Source organism: Cnephaeus nilssonii, assembly GCF_951640355.1.
Source record: "Cnephaeus nilssonii genome assembly, chromosome: 6".
Lineage (NCBI taxonomy): Eukaryota > Metazoa > Chordata > Mammalia > Chiroptera > Vespertilionidae > Cnephaeus > Cnephaeus nilssonii.
In genome coordinates, this window is record NC_137077.1 from 23,680,753 (window position 1) to 23,707,728 (window position 26,976).

The following is a 26,976-nucleotide window of genomic DNA, read 5'->3' on the forward strand; positions in this document are numbered from 1 at the left end:
CAGATTCAATGTTTTGATATAGTGAACCTGTTATCACTGAAGTGATATACCATTTTTTTTCAGTTATGACAGTGAACATAATTAAAATAATAATTAATTATGAAAATAACGATTGAGGAACTTTTCTATTAAAATGAACTAGGTGTTTAAATTCAAAATTATAGTCATTGTCTCCTCATTGCCTGAGGAGATTACTGATCCTCTTCTCCTGAGACTTAGGAGTCCCATTTCTGTGGAGGTGTATTTATTTTTAAGTGTTTTATCCAGAAAACATGTACTAAACACCTGCAGGAGAAATTAAAGACCAGTAAGACACAGAATCTACCTTCAAGATGCTTATATTCAGGGGGGTGAGACAGGTGAATCAATTGTTGTGTAAAGAATAAATGTCATGATGGGAGATCCTAACTGAGGAAGCCCAGAAGAGGGGCATCTAATACGGACTTCTGATAGAAGGTGCGTAAGTTCAACCAGTTTTTGTTTTTAAAGACAATGTTTTTAGAACAGCTTTAGGTTCACAGCAAAATTGAAGGGAGATTTGCCATATAACCTCTGCCCTCACACAAGCATAGCCTTCCCTGTTAGCAACACCAGAGAGGTACATTTGTTACACTTAGACAAATGCCAAGTCCATATTTTACTTTATGTTCACTCAGTGTTGTGCATTCTATGGGTTTGGACAAATGTGTAATGATATGTATCCACCATTACAGTACCATACAGATTTCACTGCTCTAGGAGTCTTCTGTCTCAGCCTATTCATCCCTTCCCTCCTTACCCCAGACCCTGGCAATCACTAATCATTTTATTGTCTCCATAGTTTTGCCTTTTCCATAATGTCATATGGTTGGAATCACAGTATTTAGCCTTTTCAGATTGGCTTCTTTCACTTAATAATATGCAGTTAAGGTTCCTTCATATCTTTTCATGGTTTGATAGCTCACTTCTATTTATCACTGGATAATAGTCTATTTTCTGGATGTACCATAGTTTGTTTATCCATTCACCTACTGAAGGACATTTTGTTTGCTTCCAAGTTTGGGTAATTATGAATAAAGCTGCTATAAGTATCTGTGTGCTGGCTTGGTGTGGATATAAATTTTCAACAAGTTAAATCTTCAAGGATGACGTTCAGTTAGCTAGATAGAGAGATGAAAGCTAACTATTCCAGACAGACAAAATAGCATGACTATTCAGGAAATTTCATCCCATATGCTAAATTTTAAACTTTATCCTAAAGACATGCTGAGTTATTGAAGGTTTTTAGTACAGCAATGACAGGTCAGAGACCTAATTAATATTCTAGAAAATTCTCTCTGCCAGCCACATGTAGGATGGATTGAAGGAGGTGATGCCAGAGTCATTCTGTTTTCCAAGAAATGAGGAGACTCTGAACAGGGCATAGAGATAGAAAAGAAATTAAGGCAAGAGGCTCTCTAGACTTGTGATTGGTTGATGTGGGGATGAGGGTAAGCAGATTTCTGGCTTGGAGACTGGATGGACGGGTCGCCAGGCAATATAAAGACATGGGAGGAGGAGCTAGCCTGGAGTGGATTAGAGATATAATGAGTTTTAGAATGCTTGACTCCTGGTTTTATCACTTATTAGCTACCATAAGCCCCTGCATTTGTGCCTTATATCACTGGGGACACAGCATGTTCCAACATGCCTCCACCTGCAGGCGAAATTTTTCCCTTACTGAAGTCAGTCCATAAAGCGTGTAGGTGCAGACACCTACACAAGTCTACAGGGATCATGAAGAATCAGGGAAATATGTCTCACCAAAGAATACAGTAAAATTCCAGTAACTGGTCCCCCCAAAAATGGAGATCCAGGAATTGCCTGACAAAGAATTCAAAAATAAATGTTCCAAAGATGTTCAGAGAGCTACAAGAGAACCCAGAAAAATAATTTAATGACATCAGTAAAACAATACAAGAACAACATGAAAAGTTCAACAAAGAGATAAAAAGCATAAGAAATAATTAAAAAACTGAACTGAAGAATTCAACAGAGGGCTTCAACAGCAGACTTGACTAAGCAGGGAAAAAAGATCAGTGAGCTAGAAATTACCCAATCAGTTGAAATTACCCAATCAGAAGAGCAAAGAGGAAAAATAAATGAGAAGGAATAAAACCTACACACCACCTCTAAGAAGGAGTTTATTTTGATCTCTCAGGCAGTTTTTAGTTCTATCCTCACAGTACATCGAACTTGTATTCGTTTGCACTTACTCCCCCACCCCCACTCCACCCCCGGTGCTGTAATGCTGAGTAGAGGAAAGAGCCTGAGGTGTGAAATCAGACTAATATTAAATACTAATTCTGCTTAGTGACCATAAGGAAGTTTCCTGTTTATGGGCCTCAGAGTTGTTGTGAAAATTAAATAAGATAAAATAGGGGAAATGCCTGAGATATAGAATAGAAGGAACTTAATCATTTAGTGAATTTGGCACTCTTTCTGAGATTATATTTACACTAGAGGCTCGACGCACGAAATTCGTGCAAGAAGTAGGCCTTGCGCCCCGCCCCCCCCCCTCCCCCCCCCAGCTCGGGCTTCCCTCCTGCCCCCAGCAGGCACCTGGGACCTGGGCTTCCCTTGCAGGCATGGCTTCGTGCAGAAGGACAGAAGGACGTCTGGTCTAATTAGCATATTATGCTTTTATTATTATAGATATATAACATCTCAGGGCATTTGCTTGAAATTTCATGAAGCAAACAATAGAAATCAATTGCAAAGTTCTGAGAATCCCAGAACGTCCCACCTCTGATGGTATTGCATTGCTAGGTCTAAGTCCTTGACCTGCCCAAACTGCAGTTTCCATTCTGCATTACCTGTACTCCTTCCTCGCCTTTGCTTGTTTCAGAATGGCAGCTTGCCGATAATTGTCAAGGTCTCCTAGAAAGTGCCTAGACTGGAGCGGCATCCACTTTCCTTTGAAGATGCACACATTCCATTTTGTCTCATTCCCAGCTCCTTCTCTCACCATTTTGGGGATGGTCGTCCACTGACTGCCATACGCCCAGCTTTCAGAGCTGCAACAGGAGCTTTCCACCCAGACAATTGTGGACTCAGACCCTGAGTCCACCTCTCCTTATCTGGGAAATAAAGTTTAAAAACACACACACATCTATTTTATAACGTTCTAACGAGAGGGATAAAGTGTCTAATGTGTGAATGATGCTTAAAGGTGACGGGGTCAGTACAATATCCTTTTGGGGCGGGTCTGGTTTTCAGAGGGTCGGGCCCTTTAAGGGGGCGTCACCCTAGTTTCCTACGCGAATCGTCCCGCCCTGTCCTGGGGCGGGAGGCGGCGGCCCTCTAACCCGGAACTGACGGCCGCGCGCCGCCGGCACCGCCCATCCGCGTCCCGGAAGGAGCGAGCCTGCGGCGCGTGAGCGAGTGAGTGGCAGCGGCGCCGCCCGCAGGTGGCAGGCGCCGCTGAAGCCCGCCGTTCCCCGCCTCTCCCTCCTTGGCGTTCCTCCAGAGGAGGCGGGCGAGCTGCGTGCGGCCGCGTGCTGCTCTCTGCGCGTCCGTTCCCCAAATAGGGGCTCCCCACTCCCCACCGCCCGCGCCCCTCTACGTGGGCTGGGCTCTCCAGCCGCACACAGCGCCCCGCTGCGGCGCCCCGACTGGATGTAGCATCCCCATCCCGCTCCCGTCCTTGCCCGTCGCCCCGCAGCCGGAGCGGCGACCGCCCCTCCGCTGTTCGCTGCCGGCTGCTGCCCGCACCATGGGCAGTGAGCAGAGCTCGGAGGCCGAGAGCCGACCCAACGATCTGAACTCCTCAGGTCGGTGCCCTAACTTCCACCTTCCTCCACGCAGCCGTGTCGGCCTGCGGAGGGCGCTGCCTCCCAGCCTAGTGGGGGTCTGGGACCGGCGGACACGAACGCCCCGAAAGCCCTCACCATGCTTTTTTTTTTAAGTCACCATCTGTCCTAGCCTTGAGTCCCCTGATGGAGTGCCTGGGACAGCAGCTAAGCCAGCGTGAGCGCCCATACCCATTATTTATTTTCGAAACAGCTGTGTCTCCGAGCCACAGCCTATGTAAAAGATGACCTAGTTAATTACTGGCTTTAGGACTGACACAGTGAGATTTGGTTCTCCCAGTGGATGGATCGTAGACAGGACTGCTAAGAACAGGTTCCTTCTTCAAAACGGGTCCCAGAGGTTCCTTTTCAGGAGGGATGTGTGACAGGTGTATAATCTTTTAACTCTTGGGTGCGTTAGGTAAATTACCAAGAGATTAAGAGGTATTTCTTAAAGAGAAAAAAAAAAAAAAGAGAGAGAGAGAGAGAGATTCTGGAAGAGTGAACGCCATGCCATACGAGACTCCAGCCTCTAGGTGGCAGGGCAGTTCTGTGGCATCCTTGGATCGACCTTTGAGAACCTGACCGATGGATGAGCTTGCAAATCTGCCTTGTAGAGTGTAAAAGGTGTATTCTGGCCCCAGCCAGGAACATATTTGAGGAGAGGAAGATGTCTTGGACTAGTGAGTCCTTGATAGTTTGAATCACTTCCCTCCGAGTAGATTGCATAGAGACCTGATATTGACCTGCCTCTCTAAGCAGTCCTCCAAGTGTCTGAATTTTGCCTCAGCCTAGAAGGGACTTACTGATTATTATTATTATTTTTTTTACCTTCTTGGACTAATCCCTGTAACTTTAAGGGTGAGGGGGCTGGTGCCTCAGGAATACACCCATTATCTAGGGTTGGGTGTCAGGGTTTGTCCCCATCCCCCCCTAATTAGGATCTGTACTTGGTTTGCTGTGATGGGTGGCCAGACAGCTCTGCAACCGCAGTGCCGCAGGGATGGGTCATGTGTACCAACAACTTGTAGACCTCCAATTCCTTTCCTAACTCTTTTTCTACCGCTGTTGACTTTGGGCAAGTCACAGCCAAACTTTGTACCCTTATTTCCTCATTGGTAAAATAGGGACAGACATCAAGAAGATCAAAGAAATAAAAATTAAAAACATAATTTGCTCATTCTTTTGTGTGCCAAATAATAAAATATTTTAAATTACAAAAACAATTTCATATATATATATATATATATATATATATTGTAATGTTTGAGTTATTTAAAACTATGATAGAAAATGGAGTTCCTCCATGATTCATTTCCCTTTGAACCCCCACCGCAGGAAAAATTCAGTTAGCATTTTTTTGGTATAAAAATATTATTTTTAATAACTACAGTGAAACAGCTTTGGTGAGACAGAGGTGGCTAATGAACATGCAACTCCTGAGCGGTGTAACTTTATTTTCAGTGACTCCTTCTCCAGCTAAGCACAGAGCCAAGATGGATGATATTGTGGTTGTAGCTCAGGGCTCCCAGGCCTCACGGAACGTCAGCAATGATCCTGATGTCATCAAGTTGCAAGAGATTCCAACCTTCCAACCTCTTTTGAAAGGTAAGGGCTTGCATTTTGACTTATCTGGACTTGCTGGAAAGGTTTGCATAGCCCCACTACTCTCATATCTGTGTGCCTTATTCCTCTCCTTTAGGTCTTTCCTTAAATGGCATCTTCTCTGTGAAGCCTTCCTTGACTGCCCTATTTAGAATTACAGCCCTTTTCCCTGCCTGTTTTTCTCTGTAGCACTTAATCATCATTGTCCTACTGCATTGTTTGTTTGGTTACGGTCTCTATTTTTCTACTAGAATGTGTGATGGCATTGTTTCCAAGTGTTAAATCCTCAGCTCTTGGAATAGAGCCTGGTATAAAGTAGGGTCTGAATAAATAAATGAATGAATGAATGATGTTGGAGTTTAGCCCTTACCTGTTATATTTCCATGAATGGTCTGGACTATGGGTTGGCTAGTTCAGATCCATAGAGGAAATCTCCATGACCACTGATACACTTTTAATTAATTCTGGCAACCATGAATTAATGGTTGCCAGAATTAATTACATGAGAGGAGAGTGTATATATTGAGGAGGGAGATTGTATACAAACCATTAGCCTTCTTGATTAGTGTATATTGAGGTAGTTACCTTTTAATATGAGTTTTATTGTTTATTTAATAATTTCATATTTTTGTTAATTTTAAATTAGTAAATATATTAATTTATCTTGTTATTTTCATATCTCCGTTAAGTACTGGTAATGATTTCCTGTTAATGGAGTGGGGTTTCTACTAGAAGAATCTCTCTTTCTGTCTCCCTCTCCCCTAAAATATTAGGACGTATAAATGAACATGAGGTACTGGTTTATTAACCTGGTACAATGTACAGTAACAGAAATCATCTTACATTTACATATTTTAAAAGCCCCTGCCATACACATATCATTCCTTTAATTCTTATATCATTAAATATGTTTAAGTGATTTGTGCCAGATCCGATAGCTGCTGGTAGATTGAACTTGAACCTTCATCACTGATGTCAAATTCTATACTAGTTACACTATCCCACACTATACTTAAAAAACAAAAATATAAAAACAAATGGTGCTTCATAGATGATCCATATATCAACTCATTCTTCCTAGCACTTCATCTGCTTTACTAATGTGGCAGTACAGGCTTTCAGTCTGTTCCCCACAGTCCTTAGAGTTAGACTTTGGTAAACTCTTCTGGCTCTTACATAAAATGACACATTACATCCTCTTACTAGTTTTCATAATTTTGAGGAATGATGTGATTCTCCAAAGAAGCCAACATTAATGAAATTTTCATCTCCACATATCCTTGTACAATAATATTAAAAGATATAACCTTTATCTTTAGAAACTTAGAGTGGGAACTGGTATTCTCCCAGCGATCGCCAACTGGTGGTCCGCGGACCTCTGGTGGTCCATGAGGTCTGAAAGGTTGGCGACGGCTGGTTTAAGGAAACCTTTCTACTCTGTCCCTCTGGAAATGCATGAAGTACTTCTCACAGTCAGAATGTTCATGGCTGTTAACTGCGACCTTTCTCTATAAACTCTTTTAGTCCCTGGATGAGGCCTTATGTGACAAATTTTTGTCCCACTTTAGGGAAATACTAAAAACAAACAACAATAATTCCCCCAGAACTTTGAGATATACTTAATAATTTCCTGAGATTAATGTTTCTTTTTTTTAAATATTTGAAATAACTCATAATTTATGATAATAAATTGACTAGTAAGTGAAGCCTAGGAAAAGGCTTGGTACTAAGGGAAGCTGACTTCAGATTTAAAATAATCTCTGGGGATCTGAAAGTGAACAGTTAATAAGGTGTAGTCAATGCAGTGCAGCTGATCTTGGTTGCACTGATGAACGAGGTTTTAAATGGGACTCAGCCACCAACTAGCTAGCTGTGTTGCTCTAGCTTTGTTTTTTTGCCTCTGTGAACCTTGTCTATTGAGAATACTGAGGACAGTTTCAGGAAAGAGGAGTAGCAGGTTGCAGTTGAGAGGTGATCTAGGATTTGGAAGGTAGAGAAGTCACTTGGTAAGAGTGGCATGAAAGTAGAAATGGCAACATGTGACAACGGCATTGAAGTTGATGCTCATGTTTCACTTGTGAAGTAAGTAGGAACATCCTGGTCAGTGGAAAAGGTAGGCAAAGGGGGGACAATTGGGTGGAAATAGTAAGTATAAATACAATAGTAGCTAATTCCCTCACCCTCATGCCTCTGCATAATAGCTGTTATTCATTTCCTTTCGTAGATTAAAACGTTGGTGCTCAAAGCTTAAATTCAGTGCCTAAAAGTCACATGGCTACAAGTGATAGCCCATCTTGCAATGGCATCGGGACATCAAGTGTGTAAAAATTGTGTACATAGGAAAAGACTCAGTTCCCAATTCTAGCAAAGCCCATTGTTCAAATCACTGGGCTGTACTAGGAAATAGAGGGATGGGGGTGAGGTTGTTTGGACTTTTAGGTGCAGCATGTGTTGAGGTGCCTCCTGCTTTGACATTGTTCTGTCTGGTAATTTAAAGCCCTGCCAGCTGTCTGCTGGGCGGCTGCAGGGGCCACTCAGCACTGTTGCCTTTATACTCTAATCTCTTTTTCCCTCTTTCCTGCTTTCAGGATGAGGCTATTTCTCAAAGTAGTAAAAGGGCCACACAGGGAGGGCTCTACCCCCCAGGTTTGATTTCAGAAAGCTTTTATTCAAGTTAATGACAGTTTATTCTTCCAAAACAATATATTCAAGTATTACACAGAGTTCACTATTGTTCCATAATGTCATATGATGTAATGCTGATGCTGGTGGGTGATCTGCAGAGGCAGCGGCCAGGCGAGTTTGGGGCTATTTGTATGACTGAGGTAATGTTTGCATTTTTAATAAGCAAGCAGATTCTTTCTTTGGTCTTTAACCCTTTTGGATAATTACACCAGAATATAATGTATGTTCCATACAGATGCCAAATATGTGTTCCTCTTTTTTTTTTTTTAAGTCAAAAGAATTTCTGTTTGTCATAGCAGTGTCTGACTTTACCAATTTATTTTGAAATGTAAAACATTTAGTAGAAAATTAAAATAAAAAAATTAGAAAGTAGCAATAAATGGTAATGACAGAACACAGTCAAAATGTAGATTTGATGCAAAGTAGTTAGATTCCTAAAGATTAAACAAGCTCTATAGATTTCTTAAAATTTAGCCACTCATATTTTTTAATGATTCCCATTATTTTATGTCATTTCATAGAAATGAAATATTCACAAGCTAAATGCAATATTGATGTTTTATATATACATATGTTAAATAATTATTCTATTTACTCATGGTGATGAATATATGCATGCATACACATACGCATTCACAGGCACATTCTTTGCAATTGACCTATCATTTTTGTTGTTGACCCTGGATACAGCATATGATTGTCTTGCTGACTAAGGAAGAGACTGTCCTTGTTACCAACAAGGAAGGTCAAACATACAGTGTGGATGCTTCAGTGACACCAAACAGCTTTGTTGGGAATTTTGTGTTTGGTTGTGAAGACCATGGTATATGTGAAGTAGATTTTGGCAATTGAAAAGAGCTTGAGGCTTTTCTTGGGGGAGCAAGATCTCATGGAACAGCAGTGAAGGCTCTCAAATCACATGGAACGTTGAGAATTAGTGCTTGAGGTTGAAGCTGGGTTAGAATGACTCGATGGAAAAGGGCGATAAGGAGATCACGAGGGAGCTAGATTTTCAGTGACCAATTTCTTTACATCTTTTTCACCTCCTTGGCTATTAGCCAGACAAATAGTATGAAGGTAGAAAGTCTTTGCATTTATAAGACACCTGTGTTTTTCAGCAGTCAGATTTTTATCTCTGTATTGGAACATGGGGTGTCGAGAGAATGGATCTTAATCAGAGCACGATCTTCTTTGAATGGCTTAAAGGTGACTCTAGGCCCAGATTGATCCTAAGAGTATATTTTCCCCAAAAACACCATATTAGAAAAATTGATCACTTATTCCTGATTACCTTTATTTCTATATTTACCTATCCATACTGAAAATGATGACTTCCCACTAAGTGGTCTATGTTCTTTGATCAATAAATGTATAGTTTTTATTAAATAGTTTTGCCATTATTTCTTCCAATATTTTTTTGTCCTCATGCCTTTTTTTTGTGGGACTTCAATTTCTGTTAGATCACTTGGTATTTTCTCACAGATGACTCACCTTTCAATTAAAAAGAAAACTTTTTCATTCTGTCCTTACTTTGGATAATTTCTACTGCTATGTTTCCAGGCACAATGGTCTTTATTTCTGTTATGTCTTCACTGCTCTTAATCCCATCCAATGTATTTTTAATTTCAGACAATTGTATTTTTCAGCTTTAGATGTCCCTTCCCCACCTTTAAAAAAGGTTTTCATTTCTCTGCTTATTGTGCTTATGTTTTCCTCTTTGTAAGCAATAACATTTCCTGAAGGAGCTAGCTGGTTACTCCTGGAATATGACAATAAAGATACATGTATATATTTCCTTTTATGGTCTGTTTTGTCAGTAGTTTCTGCTAAGTGACAACCTAGAAACATTCTAAGGCTGAATAATATAAAATTCTGTTAGTCATCTCCAGTTTTTCTACTTTTCCAAAACCACATATAAAAATTCTGTTTTTAAACACACTAGCATTTGAGACTGAAATGTTTAGGAAATCTGAATTTTAAAGGTATTCCTAACATTTTTAAAAAATTCCATTCCCCTACCCCCAAATTTTAACTGGCTATTGAACAGATTAATTTGATGCTAATTGTATAGTATTTGGAACTGGACACAAGTCAAAGTCACGTGCTCTTTTTAGAACCATGATGTTTCATGTATTCATTTAACCAGATTCATTGAATGCTTGCTGTTTGTTAGATATTGTTAGGCTTAGAGATACAAACACAAAAACCATTATTCCTTCTCATGAGGAGCTCACAGTCTAGTGAAAGAAACTAGATATCTTGTTAACAGATAAATTGTATTTCAACACGATAATGCCTGTAAATAAAGTATAACCCTTTAAGTAACCCTTTGGAGAACTTAAAGGGCGGAACAGCTTATTCTGAGAGAGGCAGAACAACTTAGAAGAACTTATATTTGTTGTCTTTTTAAAAAATATGAGAGAATCATGCCTCCCTCATGCCCCCCACCAGGAACTGCGCCTGCAACTCGGGCATGTGTCCTGACCGGGAATTGAACCGTGACTTCCTGGTTCATGGGTTGACGGTCAACCACTGAGCCACACCTGCTGGGCTATATTCGTGATCTTGATAGTAATTAATTTCAAAACTTTATCATGCATAAGAAACCATCTGAGGAAACTTTTTAAAAATTCTGGTTATAGATCCCAACTCAGAGAGAGAGAGTCTGATTCAGTAGGTTCAGGTTTAAGGTAACTGTATATTAAACTAGCATTCTAGGTGATTCTGAAGTGGGTCTATGGATCACACTTTGGAAAACATTGAACTAGAACATGAATCTCTTACTTGAGATCACAGAACTGTTAGATCATTTAACTAAATGATTTTAGATATTTTAAAAAGTGGTTATCAAAAGAGTATTTTCAATATGTTACTGGGTTTTTATTATTTTTGGGTAAACTCCAGTATTAAAACTGATTCATATTGATGCCTGTATGTTAAATTTTGGATTCATTGAGAATTCATTTTTGAGGAAGAATTTTTTAGAAGTCACGGGTTTTCATAATGAGTGGATAAAAAAACTGTTACATTTATACAATGGAATGCTACTCTGCCATAAAAAGGAGGAAAATTTTACCCTTTGCAACAGCATGGATGGACCTGGATAACATTATGCTAAGTGAAATAAGCCAGTCAGAGAAAGACAAGCACCATATGATTTCACTCATGTGGAATTTAATGAACTGCCAAGCAAAATAGAGACAGACTCATAGATAGAGAGCAGGCAGATAGCTTTGGGAGGTGGGGAGGTGTTGGGGAGAGGTAGAGGGATTGAGCAAAAAAGAAAAAATAAGAAAGAGAACTCATGTACATGGACAACAGTGTGGTGATTGCAGGGGTAAAGGAAGAGGGGTGAGGAGAGTTGATAGAGTGGATAAATGGTGATGGAAAAAATAAAATTGAAATTAAAAAATGTTTCTATCAAAATTCAGTTTCACAGAAAGCTAATGAAATGCAAAGTGACATTGTAAAGAATGAGTTTTGATATATAATTATTTGCCTCATAAGAGCTGATTAAAATCATTAATGAAAGTTTCTAAAGATTTATTATTATACTAGTGTATATCCAAAATTTCTTCATTTAATTTTTGAACGTGCTCATTTTTTGGACAAAGAATCACACGTTTAGATATATTTTTAATATTATCTATAGATATATTATTTCCAAAGGTAGCTTCAATAATAGATCCGTTACAAATCATTTCACAGGGGATTTAAATAATATCCATTCCTTAATGAAAACTGCTATCAAGTTTGCCATCTCCAAGTTTTACTAACCATTCACTATAAGCAGAATCCTCTGATCTCATATTTCTTTTAAGAGACAACTTTCTGAAATATCCCCAAACATTTCAGTACTTTAAACTCGTTTGTACTGTGGCTGATCGCATAGCATGTGGTACAATACTGAGACATTGTCTAAAATCCCCTCCAAGAAGGAGAACTTTCCCACCAAATGCAACATTCAAATTCATAATTTCTCTTAGTAATCTGTCTATGGCATTTATAGCATGACTGGATGCCATGGTGCATTCATCAATAATGAGAAGTTTGGCTTTTTTAATGGTTTTAGCAACTTCACTCTTTATATCGAGTCTAGAAATTGAAAGTTTCATTTAATGGAATTGGTCATTTATATTGGGAATGAAAGTTTCTTCCACCGAGAAGTAAATTTGCAGCAATTCCTGTAGACGCTGTGGGTAAAACAGTACCACCACAACCTCTAATATAATGTATTAAAACTTTATAAAGGTATGTTTTTCCACTACCACCTGGACCATCCAAGAAAAAGCATTTGGGGTGTACAGTTTGATCTTCGATGGCTGAAGTTATTCTTTCTACAACTAACCCCCACTAACCCCTTGCTGGTCCCTTAGCCTATGTCATTCTCACTCACCCTCTCACAATCCGGGACTTGAACCAGACCCCAGGCGCAGATGCACGGAGAGGTGTCCTCCGCGGCGGCGGCCCTGCCCCCGCCGCGGACCCCCTGCACTTGAACCAGGCCTCCCTGGCCTTGATTTCTTACCTGTAAAGGGAATGGGAATTCAGTGGCTGTGAAGGTGCCTTCCAGCTCCAATGTTCTCTGGGGAGCAGCATCAGGACCGGAACTCAGATCGCCGCCACTGTTATTGGCAGAGCCTCCTCCTGCCTGATCTTCCACCTCTGGGCAAGTCCCAGCCAAGCCGTCCTCCACCCTATTCTTTCTACAATGCCAAAGTTCCCAGGACTAATCCCTCCTATGGCTGGCTTACCCAGACCACAGGCCTCCTGGCCAGGGCTCTGGCCAGAGCTCTGCCCTCTGCTCAGCCTCACCTCCCTGATCATCCAAGATCGACTCCACCCCCACTAACCCTCTGCAGGTCCCTTAGCCTCTGTCATTCTCACTCACCCTCTCACAATCTGGGACTTGAACCAGACCCCCAGCACAGGCGCACAGAGAGGCGGTTGCCTTATCCAGACCTTACCAACTGGCCAGGGCTCTGGCCAGGGCTTTGTCCTCTGCTCAAGTCCTCCACCCTATTCCCACCAAATGCAACTCACAATCCGGGGCTTGAACCAGATCCCCGGCGCAGGCATCTGCCGCAGCCCCGCCCCCGCTGCGGACCCCCTGCTGTTCAGCCACCTGTCTGGTCATTTAGGTCATGACGGCCCCTAGCTTTTTATATATTGGGATGTAAGCAAATTATGTAAACAACAATGCAGTTTTGAATTGCAAGATTGTTGGAGCAGGCATAATCACCATTGGGGATAGCTTTGTTCTTTATTCAGTCTTTCTAACTGAGAACTTTCTCTAACTTACAATTAAAATATTAGTATCTTTTGTTTCAGTAAATCTTATGTTATAGCAAGATTAATATGTACCAGCTACAAGATAAGAAAACAAATGATAAATCCTACTGAGAGGAGTTAACAGTTATATAGGCCAGTGGTTGGCAAACTGCGGCTCGCGAGCCACGTGTGGCTCTTTGGCCCCTTGAGTGTGGCTCTTCCACAAAATACCATGTACCCTAATTAAGTTAATAACAGTGTACTTACCTATATAGTTTAAGTTTAAAAAATTTGGCTCTCAAAAGAAATTTCAATTGTTATACTGTTGATATTTGGCTCTGTTGACTAATGAGTTTGCCGACCACTGATATAGGCCAAAGAGAGACTGAAACATTCTTTAATGCTAATAAATATAGTTTGTTCATATTTTGTCTCCCCCCCCCCCCATAAAATGGCCTCCCTTTAATGTAGTTTAATTTACAGTAGTGATATTTTTACCACTTTTGCCACTAGATGTCACTAGACTAAAACAATTATTAAACTGGTTACAATTGCTACAACCTGAGGCAATATTTGCAAAAGACTTTGGCTAATTCAGTTTACTCTGTAGCATCTGGGTTTCTCATAAAACCAGGTCACAGCTTCAAGCACAACCTAGTTGAAAAATATAAATGTTCTGTAACACATTAGTAATCTATAATTAGTTATTTTAGTGTTTATCAGGATAGAAAAGGAAAAATTATTGCCAAGGAAACTTTCAGTGACCTTAAGTTTTTGAAGAGAAAACTATTTTCAGGCTATCTCTGCACTCTTGCCTGCACCTTGGGCCATCCCTGGGCGGCTGGGGGGCTAAGGGGACTGGGCACCACCATCTTGTGGCTTTGGGCACCGCCATCTTTAAGGGCGTGGCAGTCAATTAGCATATTCCTTCCTTATTGGCTGTGGGTGCTGCCATCTTTGTGAGGGCATGATGGGCAATTAGTATATTCCCTCTTTATTATATAGGATATAAATATATAAACTATATTAAAATATAAGTATATTTATACTTACTATAAATATATATTTTTTAAATGTTTACATCTTTCAAAGATGTTAAGAGAAGAAATTAGTAAAAACACAAATATATATTTTATATTTACTCAAATATTTACTATCTTTGGTGTTTATTGAGCTTCTTGAATGTGTGGATTAATGTTTTTCATGAAAATTGGTAAGCTTCTCTTTTCTCTCCTGGGATTTCCATTGTGTATGTGTTGTAATGCTTGGTGTTGCACAAATTTCTGAAGCTCTGTTTATTTTTCTTCAATCTTCTTTCTCTGTTATTAAGATTGGATAATTTCTATTTTTAGGATCACTGAATCTTTCTCTTGCCATCTCAAACTGCGGTTGAATTGCTCTGGTGAATTTTTCATTTCAGTTATTGTACTTTTCAACTTCAGGATTTCTATCTTGTCATGGAGTATCTCTGTTTGTGTATTCAGTGTAACAATAATTTTCTTCCCAAGATTTTTGTTATTTTATTTTCTTTAATTGGGGAATATTTGTCAATTAAAAATTGTATATACATGGTAGGTAAGGTGTGCAATTTGATGATTTGGTATAAATATGCATTGGGAGATAATCACCTCAATCTAATTAACGCATACTGTTGTTACTATTTTTGTTTGTTCATTGTTTCTTCGTTTGGTAACATGCTTACTAAAACTGTGAAATCTCTTTTTGCTGTGATTTGTGACCATTGATGTCTCTGCTCACTTTTTTAAACTGGTTTTTATTTTTAGTCTGCTTTCCCAGGGGGTGCCCCTATATCTACATGACATACTAGTCAGCCAGTGATTGAATAGAGGTTATACTGAACCACCTTGAACAGTAAGGTTTCTCTCATCTGTCAATGGGTCTGTTATGGGTAAGTCACACATTCAAAGTTCAGGGTGTTTTCAAGCCTCTGTCTTTTACTTTCCACTGGGCCCTTTCACCTTGTCTCTTGGCATGCACACAGCTTCAGTGTCAGCCAGGAGAGTGTGACTGATGAGACCTTCTCGGATTTTGCTCTAAAAGCACGCAGCCTCCACCAGGAATAAAATTGCCCCAAACATGTCCACAGCTTTGTGCTAATAGAGCATTTGGCACTTCCCACTTGCCCATCTCTGAGAGAATCAATTTCACTGACACCACCACGGGACGTGGGTGTTATGCACTGCTCCAAATTAAGTGAACCTCTTCCTACTGCACCAAAGAAAGCTTCTCCTTCTCATATCCTGTCCCCGTCTGGCACGACGTCTGCTTCAACTGAGGCAGGAGGGACAGGAGAGGCCCCAGGTGAGAATGCCATAGATTTACTGTTCTTACTCAAGTTCATGCGTTTTTAGGCATAAATGCTTCTCACAGTATTGTATGCCTTCAGTTGATTTTTCAAGCCTCAGATTGGTTGTTTGTATGAATTTTGTTCATTTTTTTTTTTAATTTTGTTCAGTTTTATAGTTGCTTTTTGCAGCAAGGGTTTGTTTATTGTCTCACTTGGTTGTAGCAAGAAGTCATACCTGTCCCATCCATTTGCTTTTAATCTAGCTCTGTGTTTATATTTAAAGTGAGTTTCTTGTAGCCAGCATATACAGGGTGGTGAAAAAGTAGGTTTACATTTGTGAGTATGTGAAACAGAGTTTATTCTTGTATTATTATTTATTAACTAGAGGCCCAGTGCATGATTGAATCATGCACGTGTAGGGTCCCCTACACGCTTTCGCTTTCGATCACGGGGGAGCTGGGTGCCTGTCCGCTGGTGCACCAGCCCTTTCAGAAGCCTCCGCTTCGCCGGAGCAGACAGGCACCCAGCTCCCCCGCTTTTGATGGTCTGCAGCGGGACATGAGCTCGCTGCCCCAGAGGCCCCTTCTGTGCCGCAGCACAGTCATGGCGCAGACGCTGAGCTTGCGCTGCCGCTGGTGACGCAAGCTCAGCGTCCCGCTGGCCCAATCGGCTACCCCAGCCACCCCGAGTCCCGCCCCCTGTGCCTCCCTCTGGCCCAATCATGGGCGTAGCGGAGTGATGGTAATTTACATATTACCATTTTATTAGGTAGGATTACTAGAGGCCCGGTGCACAGTGGGGTCCCTCCGCCTGGCCTACGGTGATCGGCCAAAACTGTCAGTCCTACATCCCCATAGGAATGTACTAGTGTGCGAAGGGGAGGCGGCTGGGGAGGAGCCCAAGCCCGGGCCTCTCGGTAGGCTTGCTGCCGCTCCGCTGAGGTCTCTGCCCACCTGTACTAGGGAGAAGCGGTAGTGGGCTCGCACCCAGTCCTGATGCCCATCCGGATCCCGGTCTGGATGGGGGAGGGGTGCGCAGGGGGAGTGTCCGTGGGAGAGGCTCGAGCTGTGTCTTGCTGTGGGAGCAAACTGACCACCAGGGGGCAGCTCCTGCTTTGAGTGTCTGACCCCTGGTGGTCAATGCGCATCATAGCTACTGGTCGACCGGTTGACCGGTGGCTTAGGCTTTTAGTATAGATTGTATTGTTTTCCATGCAAACAACTATAAACCTACTTTTACCGTACCCTATAGTTGTCTCGCTTTTTTATTCATGTTGAATTCTCTATCTTTTAAACAATATCTTTAGCTTTCTTATATTCAATGTAATTTCAATGTGGTTGGATTAAACTCTTCCAACTTGCTGTTTTCCATATGTTCCATGTGTTCTTTATTCCTTTCCCCCTCTTTTTTTTGTGTGTGTGTCTACTTTAGCACTTATCAACTCCTTTTATGAGCCAATTTTTATCTCCACTGTTGTCTTATTATTTAAATCATAAAAAGTTTTGTGTGGTTGCCCTAGAGTTTATAGTACACATCTTTGATTAATCACCATTTCACATATAGTGTAGAGTTTTTATCACAGGAAGGTATTTATACTCCAATTTCCTCATCATATTTTGTGCTATTGTTGTTATATATTTTTCTTTTACATATGCTATAAACCCACAATACATTGCTATTTTTGCTGTAGACCAGGGGCAGCAAACTTTTTTCTGTAAAGGGCCTGATAGTATTTTGGGCATTGTAGGCCATCTGGTCTTTGTCTCAGCTGCTCAGTTTTGTCATTGTAGCAAGAAAGCAGCCATAGACAATACATAAAAGAATGGGTGTTACTGTGTTCCAATATAACTTTACTTACAAAAACAGGAAGTGGGTGAAATTTGGCCCGTGAGCCATACTTTGTTGACCCCTCCTTTAGACAATCAATTATTTAGAGCTATTAAAAATAGAAGAGATATTTCATATTTACCTTCATTTCAGCCATTTTTTGAGATCTTCATTTTTAAATATAGATCCAAGTTTCTATTTGATTTCATATTTCCTTTGCCTGAAGAACTTCCTTTGACATTTCTTATAGTATGGATCTGTTGGTAATGAATTCTTTCAGTTTTTGTTGCTCTGGAAAAGTCTTTATTTCTACTTAATTTTTAGCCCTGGCCAGCGTGGTTCAGTTGGTTGGAGTGTTGCCCCATACACCCAAGTCATCAATTTCTGGTCAGGGCACATGCCCAGGTTGTGGGTTTGATCCCTGGTGGGGTGCATACAGGAAGCAACTGATCAATGTTTCTCACATTAATGTTTCTCTCTCCCTCTACTTTCCTCTCTCTCTCTGGAATCAATAGAAACATACTCTTGGGTGATGATTTATTTTAAAAAATGATAATTCTTGTCTTTGTTGCTCTGTGTGTATCTTTTTTCTCTGGCTGCCTTAAAGATTTTCTCCTCCCCTTTTTTAAAATTAACATATAATTTAAATAAAGTAAAATCTATCCTTTTTAATATACAGTTCTGTGATTGTTGATGTATCTGTACAGTTGCTTAACCATTCTAACAATCAAGATATGAAATAGTTCCATCATTCCCCAAAACTCTTCCCATGTCCCTTTATAGTCAATTTCTTCCCTCACCTGAACCTGACTACCATTTATCTGTTTTCTGTCCTTAGAGTATTGCCTTTTCCAGAATGTTACTTAAATGGAATCATATGGTAATATAGCTTTTTAAGTCTGGCTTCTTTCACTTAGAATAATGCATTTTTGAGGTTTACCCATGTACTTTTATTAGGAGTTTGTTCTTTTTTATTGCCAGTCAATAGTCCATCTTATGAATCTACCATAGTTTGTCTATAAAGCCACTATACCAACTATTTTGTGGCTGTAACAATGCATGGAAAAATTTTTTTCTAAAAGGTTTAATAAACCAGCAGTGCCTGAACATATCAGATTCATAATATCCTCTCCAGAATTGGGCATTATTTAAATGTTTTTTCCCCCAAATTGGAAATGTCTTTTATTCTGATCATGAAAAGAACATGTACTCACTAAAAACTGTCGAACTGTCTCCTCTCTAAGCTAACAGTTTCAGTCCCTTGTATAACATGAATTTGTGTCACTCAGCCTTCTGATCTCAAACCTAAACGTACTCCATTTTGGCCCTTTTAGAGCATGACCCCTAGCACTGAACAAAACATTCCAGGTGTGAGCTGGATCTACTGGCTGGCTCTGCATGCTGCATTTCTTCTAATACAGCCCACGTTTGGAGTAGCATTTTTGGCAGCCACATGCAGTCGTGGCTGCCAAAATTGAATAATCTAAAACCCTAAAGTCGCTTTCACGTGTGCTGCTGTTAAACCACACCTCCTTCATTCTATATTTCTCCAGATAGGCTTTTGGATCTTCAGTGAAGACTTTGCAATCATCCGTAACTCAGTGTCAGATGTAGCCTGTATTTTTAGCTTGTTGATTTTTTGTGTGAAGCCCTGTGAATAATATACTATGAGTGACCTCTGATGAGGTCATTGAAAAATGTTTAACAGCACAGAACCCAGATCAAAGAGCCAGAGGAGAACTCATGCCATGTTACAGTCAATAGATATAGAACTCTTGCCATGTGTTAAGAATATTTTTTAATTTCTAATTTCTATTTAGTATTTTTTGGGACAATGAGATGGCCATCTTATATGTAATTAGTGAGAGGTAGGGTTCAATGTTGTAAAATTCATTGACACTCTTTTAGTTATATTTTTATTAGCACCATGCTTTATTTTATATATATATATATATATATATATATATATATATATATATATATATATCATTAATGCAGTATTTATTATGGTATCCTATATATATTACCACTGTGTGTATTTATTATTTTTACCATACTTATTTAAAACATTGAGGCGTTTTTTTCTGAGATTGAAACCACATTGTGGACCACATTTCCCCAAACATATGGTAGCTGTGATAAAAATCATACCATTGCCCTGGCCAGTGGGCTCAGTGGTTAGAGCATTAGCTCATGCACTGAAGGGTTGCAGGTTTGATTCCCAGTAAAGGGCACATACCTGGGTTGCAGATTTAATCCCTGGCCCCAATCAGGGCACATGCAGGAGGCAACCAATCAATGTATCTCTCTTATATCGATGTTTCTCTCTGTCTATCTCTCTCTCTGTCTCTCCCTCCCTCCCTCTCTCTCTCTCCTTCCCTTCCTCATTTCCACTCTCTCTAAAAATTAATGAAAAAAACTATCCTCAGGTGAGGATTAACAACAAGAACAACCTTTGAAAGGAGAGTAAAAGTTCTATTTTAAGACCTGCTCCAAACCTAAATAGGGTAGCAATGTCATGGCTGTGGCTAATTTAGACTGCATGAAATCAACTAAGAGGAACTGCTAGCCAGGGATAGTTAATATCCAAAAGCAAAATAAATATATCTGTAAATAAAGAAGTAAATTTCATTATGACATTCACTGTTTTCTTTGGATGTGGTCATTGAGCAGTGGTAGATAAGCACATTATTAAAACCACCGTATCAGGGAATGTTCCATAGTAATGCAATAAGAAAAATAGGACAATACATGAATAATTATGGGAAGGAAACCAGACTCATAAGGAGCACATATAAGAAAAGGTAAGTCATTTGGAAATCTGGTCCAAGGACCAGAAAAAAAGTTAACATTAACACTGTGGCCAGATGGGCTTTATCTTTCTGCTGTTCTTTCCATTTCCTGCCAATATCCTAAAAAAGATTGAAACAATATCAAGGCAACCCCACACATTAAAAGTGCTAGATGGAAATGAAAAAAATGTTCCCAGATATGAGCATAACTCCTTTTGATTAGACAACTAAGCCATTCTCCTCCGACTTGCAAAAATTCTGGCAAGAAGCTGTGGTTCTAGGGCCTCTTTATTTTGGCTGTTTTATCCCTACTTTTGATTTGGTAACACTTGCTGGCTCTTACTCTTTCCAACATGGAGACGGGACATAGGTTATTGAGGCAAATGCTCTGAGTTCAAATAGAAAGTATATCGAAAGGTAGTAACTATCCCTAGATAGAGTTCTTTTCCCCAGGTCAGTACAAATAAATACATTTTTAATGAACAATGATAAGTATGATTATTATCTTTTTAAAATATATATATATATTTATTGATTTCAGAGAGGAAGGAAGAGGGAGAGAGAGATGGAAACATCAATGATGAGAGAGAATCATTGATTGGCTGCCTCCTGCACACCCCCTACTGGGGTTTGAGCCCACAACCTGAGCATGTGCCCTTGACCCTTCAGTCCACAGGCCGACGCTTTAGCCACCAAGCCAAACTGGCCAGGGCACCCGAATCTTTCTTAACCCAAGCTCACGTTACATGATTCCTGCTCAGAATGTTTGGTCGCTCCCTTCTGCCTCACACATGCAGGTCTGAGCTCCTCAGCTTGACATGAAGATCTCAAGAAGTCTTTATATTCTCATCTCTCACTGCTTGTGTGTGTCTTGAGCTCCAGGCCAAATTAGACGCTTCCCTTGCTTTACCACCTCCATGCCTTTGCTCACGGCCTTCCATCTATAAGGTGTCTTCTCTGTTGTGGCCTGCTAAAATCTTACCCTCCTTGAAGACTTTGATTGTTCATTTGTTTAACCAATATTTGAGTGGCTACTGTGAGCTCTAGGCACTGTTCTAGTAGGTGAGCCTCTAGCAAAATATAAAATCTCTGCTCTCATGGAGCTTGCCTTTTAATAGTTCACCCACTAAAATGTAAGTTTGCCTTAAGCCATCTCCTTCATCATCTTTTTTTACTTTCTCTATATTGATATGATACATCTTCACACAAATGATTATGATGAGAAAGAAAAAGGTAAGATATTTGAAGTGATTACTGTGGCTGGGCAGAGAAACATTCCAAAATGCTCTATTTTTTCAAAGTGTGTGTCCTCAGTGTAGAAAGAAGCAAATGTGACGTAACAAAGGTATAAGAGTGATGACTTGAATAGGGTCAGGATATATAAAAGCTAGGGTAAACAGTTTTCTGAGGTGAGTGACATAAAGAATACCTGGAAATACAAAAAGTTATATTCCCAGCAAAGGTAGCAGTAAGTAGATGTAATTAGCCTCTTGTGCCAACTGAGGTCATGCTAATGTATGGCAGAGCAGAACTATTTGACACCTCTTTTGCTTCCATATTTTCTGTCAAAAGGAAAGATAATTAACTGGAAATGATAGAACAAAGGAGTAGTTAAAATCACAGATAGACTATATCTGAACTGCAATTAGCTGATCAAAATACATTGTTTTCTGGTGCTTGTCTCCTCACTCCCAATCTATTCTTCCACCCCATCCTCACCTCTCCAGCCTACGGAACTGAAAGAACTTGTAGTTACTGAACTGCAATCTTTAATGAATTATGGAGAACAAGAGGTGCCAGAAGCTTAGACAGAAAAAAGTATCCCCATTAAAAAAGGGGAATGATGGGTGAGAAGCAGGGCACTTGAAAGAGGGGAGATGATTCCAGAATGTGTATCACTATAATATTCTATCAATTGGTTCCAACTCTTTGTAGAAGGCTTGCTCCATTTTAAAGTACTTATAGACTGTCTTGTGTCTCCATCAGCCTTGTCTTTTACAAAACTAAATTTTTTCAATATAAGCCCACAAGAATATCAGAAGTAAGATGCTACAGGGTTCTGACCTTGACCTTTATCTTATTCAACATTATGTCAGTTGACTCAGTTCCTACCAAAGGACCCTGGACATACTTGATACTCATGAAAGATTTTTTGATTGACCTTAAGTAAAGTGGTGGAGGCATATTAATCAAATTTGCAGATGATGAAATGTTAGAAGGAATTCTAACATGACAGATGACAGATGCAGAGTTCAAAATGATCTCAGTAGATTTTAAATGGGCTGAAACCACAGTGACATTTTAAAGCAGTACATGTCAAGTCCTACATAAAAACTATCAGTTGCACCCTGGCCAGTGTGGCTCAGTTGGTTGGAGTATCCTCCTGTGCACCAGAAGGTCGTGAATTCGATTCCTAGTCAGGGCACATACTTAGGTTGCAGGTTTGGTCCCCAATCGGGGCTCGTCTGAGAGGCAACCAATCAGTGTACTGTATCTCTCTCACATTGATCTTTCTCTCTCTTTCTGCCTTCCTTTCTCTCTCTCAGATCAATAAAAAAAAAATAACAATCAGTTGCATATGGACAAGATATGAGAAAATTGGCCCAACAGCAATTCAATGGGGCCTTTTATCGGTATCAAGATCAGAAAGTGGAAGAGCAGGGGTCTCAGGCACAGTACTTGGCACTGGTCACTCTATACCTGAGAGTGTTCTGGGTGTCATGCTTAAGGAGATATTTATAAACGAGCATATGCTGAATTGCCTGACCATAAGGTCATTGTCTGGAAACCTTGTTATGTAAAGGAGTCTTGAAGCAGATAAGAATTTTGAAGTTGGAGAAGAGATGCAGTGGTCGGCAAACTCATTAGTCAACAGAGCCAAATATCAACAGTACAACGATTGAAATTTCTTTTGAGAGCCAAATTTTTTAAACTTAAACTTCTTCTAACGCCACTTCTTCAAAATAGACTCGCCCAGGCCGTGGTATTTTGTGGAAGAGCCACACTCAAGGGACCAAAGAGCTGCATGTGGCTCGAGAGCCGCAGTTTGCCGACCACGGGCTTAGGGGAACACATCTCTGTTTTAATATTTTGTTTTTAGCATCTTTATTTGTTTGACAGGATTAGTATTAGATCCACTTTTGTGAAGTCGCAGTGATCAGAACTGAGGCCAATGGACAGAAGTTATTGGGAGGTAGAGTTTAGTTTGATATAAATAACTTCCTATAATAAGCATTTTAATGGTAATATTTATTGATCAATTACAGTTTGTCAGGCAATGAGCCAAGCACTTTTCATGCAGCATCTTACATTTAGTCCTCACAGCAGCCTTGTTGTATGGGTACCTTTTAGTCCCATTTTATAGATAAGGAAACTTGTTCAGAAACATTGATTTGTTCAATGTGTGCAGCTAGAAAGTAGCTAAACAGCTATTCTTACCTAGATCTGACTGGTCTCACAGCCTATGCTCCCAACCACTATGCTGTCTTACAAAGTAATGAACTCTCCTTTGGATATGTTTAAGCAGAACTGGAAGGATCCTCTTTTGTACTTAGAATCAATTCTTGCAATTCATAAGCATGTGGAGGGACAGTATAGCATATGGGGGAAAAAGCACAGACTTTGGAGTTAGTTCAGGGATGGAACATGTCACGCATTGGCATATGATCTTGGGCTAATTGCTTAACCTCTCTGAACCCCATTTTCCTCATCTGTAAAATAAGGATACTGATACCTACCTCAAGGAGTTAAGAGAGGCTTATTTTATGTGAACAGCATGATTTATGTGTAGTATGTATTTGGTACATATTGGGAACTCAACAAATATTTGCTGTAGTTGTGCAGAAATTCCTTCTAACTTTAACAGTTATGATCATTGGACTTAGACCATCATGATTATAACTTTGTATGTTTCTCTCTGAATGATGTAACATTAGGGCTACTTTATCTCTGAAATTATGCTTGCTAATACTCTAATTAACACAGAACTTTTGGTTGCTGGATTTGATTTCATTTACAATTTTACTTTTTATGTTTGTATGTTTACTTTTTATAGTTATTCTGTTGTCTCCCTTGCTGATAGCAAGTTGTAGTCAACTTATAATTTGTTACTGTTGGCTTGGAAACCAAAGTAAAAATCAATAGACCTTTAGGGGCAGTCTGAAGGGCTTCCTGTTACTAAAATACATCGGCACTAATACACGGAATTTATAATGAACTATTTGGTGACCTGTAGGCCGTTTTATTTGTTTTTCCCTGTTTCTTGGCTGTCCAGTGAGTTGAAGTTACTAAACATGTGAAATGCAACTGGATGTGACACTATTTTTGCTCTTGAGTTTTACAACCTAGTAGAAAAAAAACAAAACATCATACTGGATTTAAAGCCTAGGATTTTAGAAGCATAGTGCTCATGTAATATCACATGATGTTATAATACCTACCATTTGTTGAGTGCCTGTTTACCATATACCAAGTGCTACACCAGGTGCTCTCCATGCATGTCACGCATTGCAGAGCTATGTGAAAGAGAGATTAGATGTGTTCACCCTCCACAGAGATTGAAGCTCAGGCCTGTCATATTCCAAAGACCCAGTTCTTTTCATTGGCCTGGAAGAGGTGGGCCGTAGTTGTACAAAACCACCATGCAGAGGAATATTAATTGTGCAGAGTCTACAAGAACAGGCAGGATTTTGGTGGGATGTGTTGGCTTGGGTTGGAAGGGGTGGAGGAAGGAATTCCTAGGCAGAAGGAGAGAATGAGCAAAGCGGGCCTGAATGTGCTGCTGTTGGGGAAGTGGGTGGAGACAGTGAGATAACTGCTTGACCAAGAGACGGGTGCACCTTGGGGAGGAGTAGCAAGTTAAGATCTGAAAGCTAAACTGTGGCCAGATCGTGGATGCTCTTGAAAGCCAGGGAAAGGAGTTCAGAGGTGCTGCCATAAGAAGTGATGGCAGTTTTATGTTGCAGTAGGGAGTAGGATATTGACACGTTGATAGCTTTGGGTTTTGGCTTGATTGGTAGGACAGTAGGAGACTGTTGTAGTTTTCTAGTGATGAGCTGATGAAAGCCTGAGCTGGGTTGAGGATGGTGGAAGGAAGAGCAAATTTGAGAGACATTTTCAAGGAAGAGATGACAGGACTTGAAAGATTGGGTATAGGCCTAAAGGAAATGGAAACAGCTGTAGGATTGCTTGCTTGAACAGCCGAATTGGAAAGGGGAGATTAATTTTTGTTTAAATGGCCCTGCAGACCCACAGCTAGTAGGTCTGAACATTGCACACTGAACATTCCCTGGGCTAGCACAATTATAGTGCCCCTCTGGTCGAAGATAAGAAGGTGGTGCTGGGAATGGGGTGGGTGGGGAGTGTGATAGGGAATGGGAGGGGCAGGTATCTTTCAGTTTGCTCTGTTTTCCTGTCTTGAGTGCAGTATTACAGTCATGGCAAATACCTCCATGCTGATGTGCTTAAACTCAGATGTGATGTTTTATAAAGGGCCAGCTAAAAATCTTGGGTGGGAGTTGAAGCGAATTATGAATCTTTGAATTATTATTTCACTGTTCATTCCAAGGGCCAGTTCATCTTCCTGGGTCTGTATCTTTAAACAGAGTGAATGCTAATATGAATTTACGGTACTCATGTTGGAAACTGCTACCCTCATTTAGAAGCCATTAACCTTTATGTTGATAAAATAGTGTTCTTAACTGAGCATGTAAAATCTGTGCTGAACAGCTGCAGTCTTTCCGGAACACTAACTTAAAAAACACTCATCATATTTTTTGAAAATCAAAAGCATGTGGGTGGGATGGAGTCACCTGAGCAATTTTCTATAATTACAACTTTGAAGGCCTTTTCCTTTGTCCTTTTCAGGATGACTTCACACACACACACACACACACACACACACACACACACACACACACGCAAAAACCTATGATTTTCTTATTTTTCTCTATAGACCTTTTGTACTTGTTTTGTTCAACAGTTGCAGTTCCCAGGAAGGTATATGTTTTCTGTTTTCCTCTCCTAGTTTATTTTAAATCTTGCATCTCTGAATTTTGGAACCCCGCTTCTAACAGAACTAGCTCTCCCTAAAAACTTCTGAGCTCTGAGTGACACGTCTGAAAGTATGTCGAGGTGCTTTGTATCTACACTGACCCCCTCCCCCCGGGCAGCACTGGTAACTACAGAGTGCCTCCACACTAGATAACGAACTAGTGACATGGTGGTCGTCACACGTTTTCTGTGTGTATTAGCTTCCTCGGTGCCATCCTGGTCAGCAGTACTGCATTGTGACAAAACTGGCACTCATGCCCAGGACCAACCCACACTGGAGACTAACCGATGCATTCTGTGTACAGGGACGGGAAAAAATAGGTTTCCATTGTGAGTACGTGAAACACAGTTTATTTTTGTATTATTATTTATCATTACTGTACTAGAGGCCCGATGCACGAAATTCGTGCAAGAGATCTTGGCCCTGGCCCCCCGCCTGCTGCCACCGTGGCCCCCACCCACCACTGCAGTGCCCCCGCCCACTGCGGCTTTGTCTGGAAGGAAGGACGTCTGGAATGACATCTGGTCTAATTAGCATATTTTGCTTTTATTATTATAGATTATTTATTTGTATTACAATTGTAAACCTACTTTTGTTCACCCCTGCATTTATTTATTTTTATATATG

At 40.3% G+C, this 26,976-nt stretch overlaps 1 protein-coding gene across 2 annotated transcripts in view; it reads left to right on the forward strand.

The window, feature by feature from the left end:
• Positions 1–3,355: 3,355 nt before the first annotated feature.
• Positions 3,356–26,976, forward strand: part of BORCS5 (BLOC-1 related complex subunit 5) — a 72,359-nt gene continuing 48,738 nt past the window's right edge. The window contains exons 1-2 of one of the 2 annotated variants that reach the window (XM_079773529.1): positions 3,356–3,402; positions 5,274–5,417. In XM_079773529.1, the coding sequence (XP_079629655.1) occupies position 3,402; positions 5,274–5,417 (145 nt within the window). In that variant the 5' untranslated portion in view covers positions 3,356–3,401. Of the gene's footprint in view, positions 3,792–5,273; positions 5,418–26,976 lie in introns of both variants that reach the window. The other variant, XM_079773528.1, reaches the window with a different exon arrangement.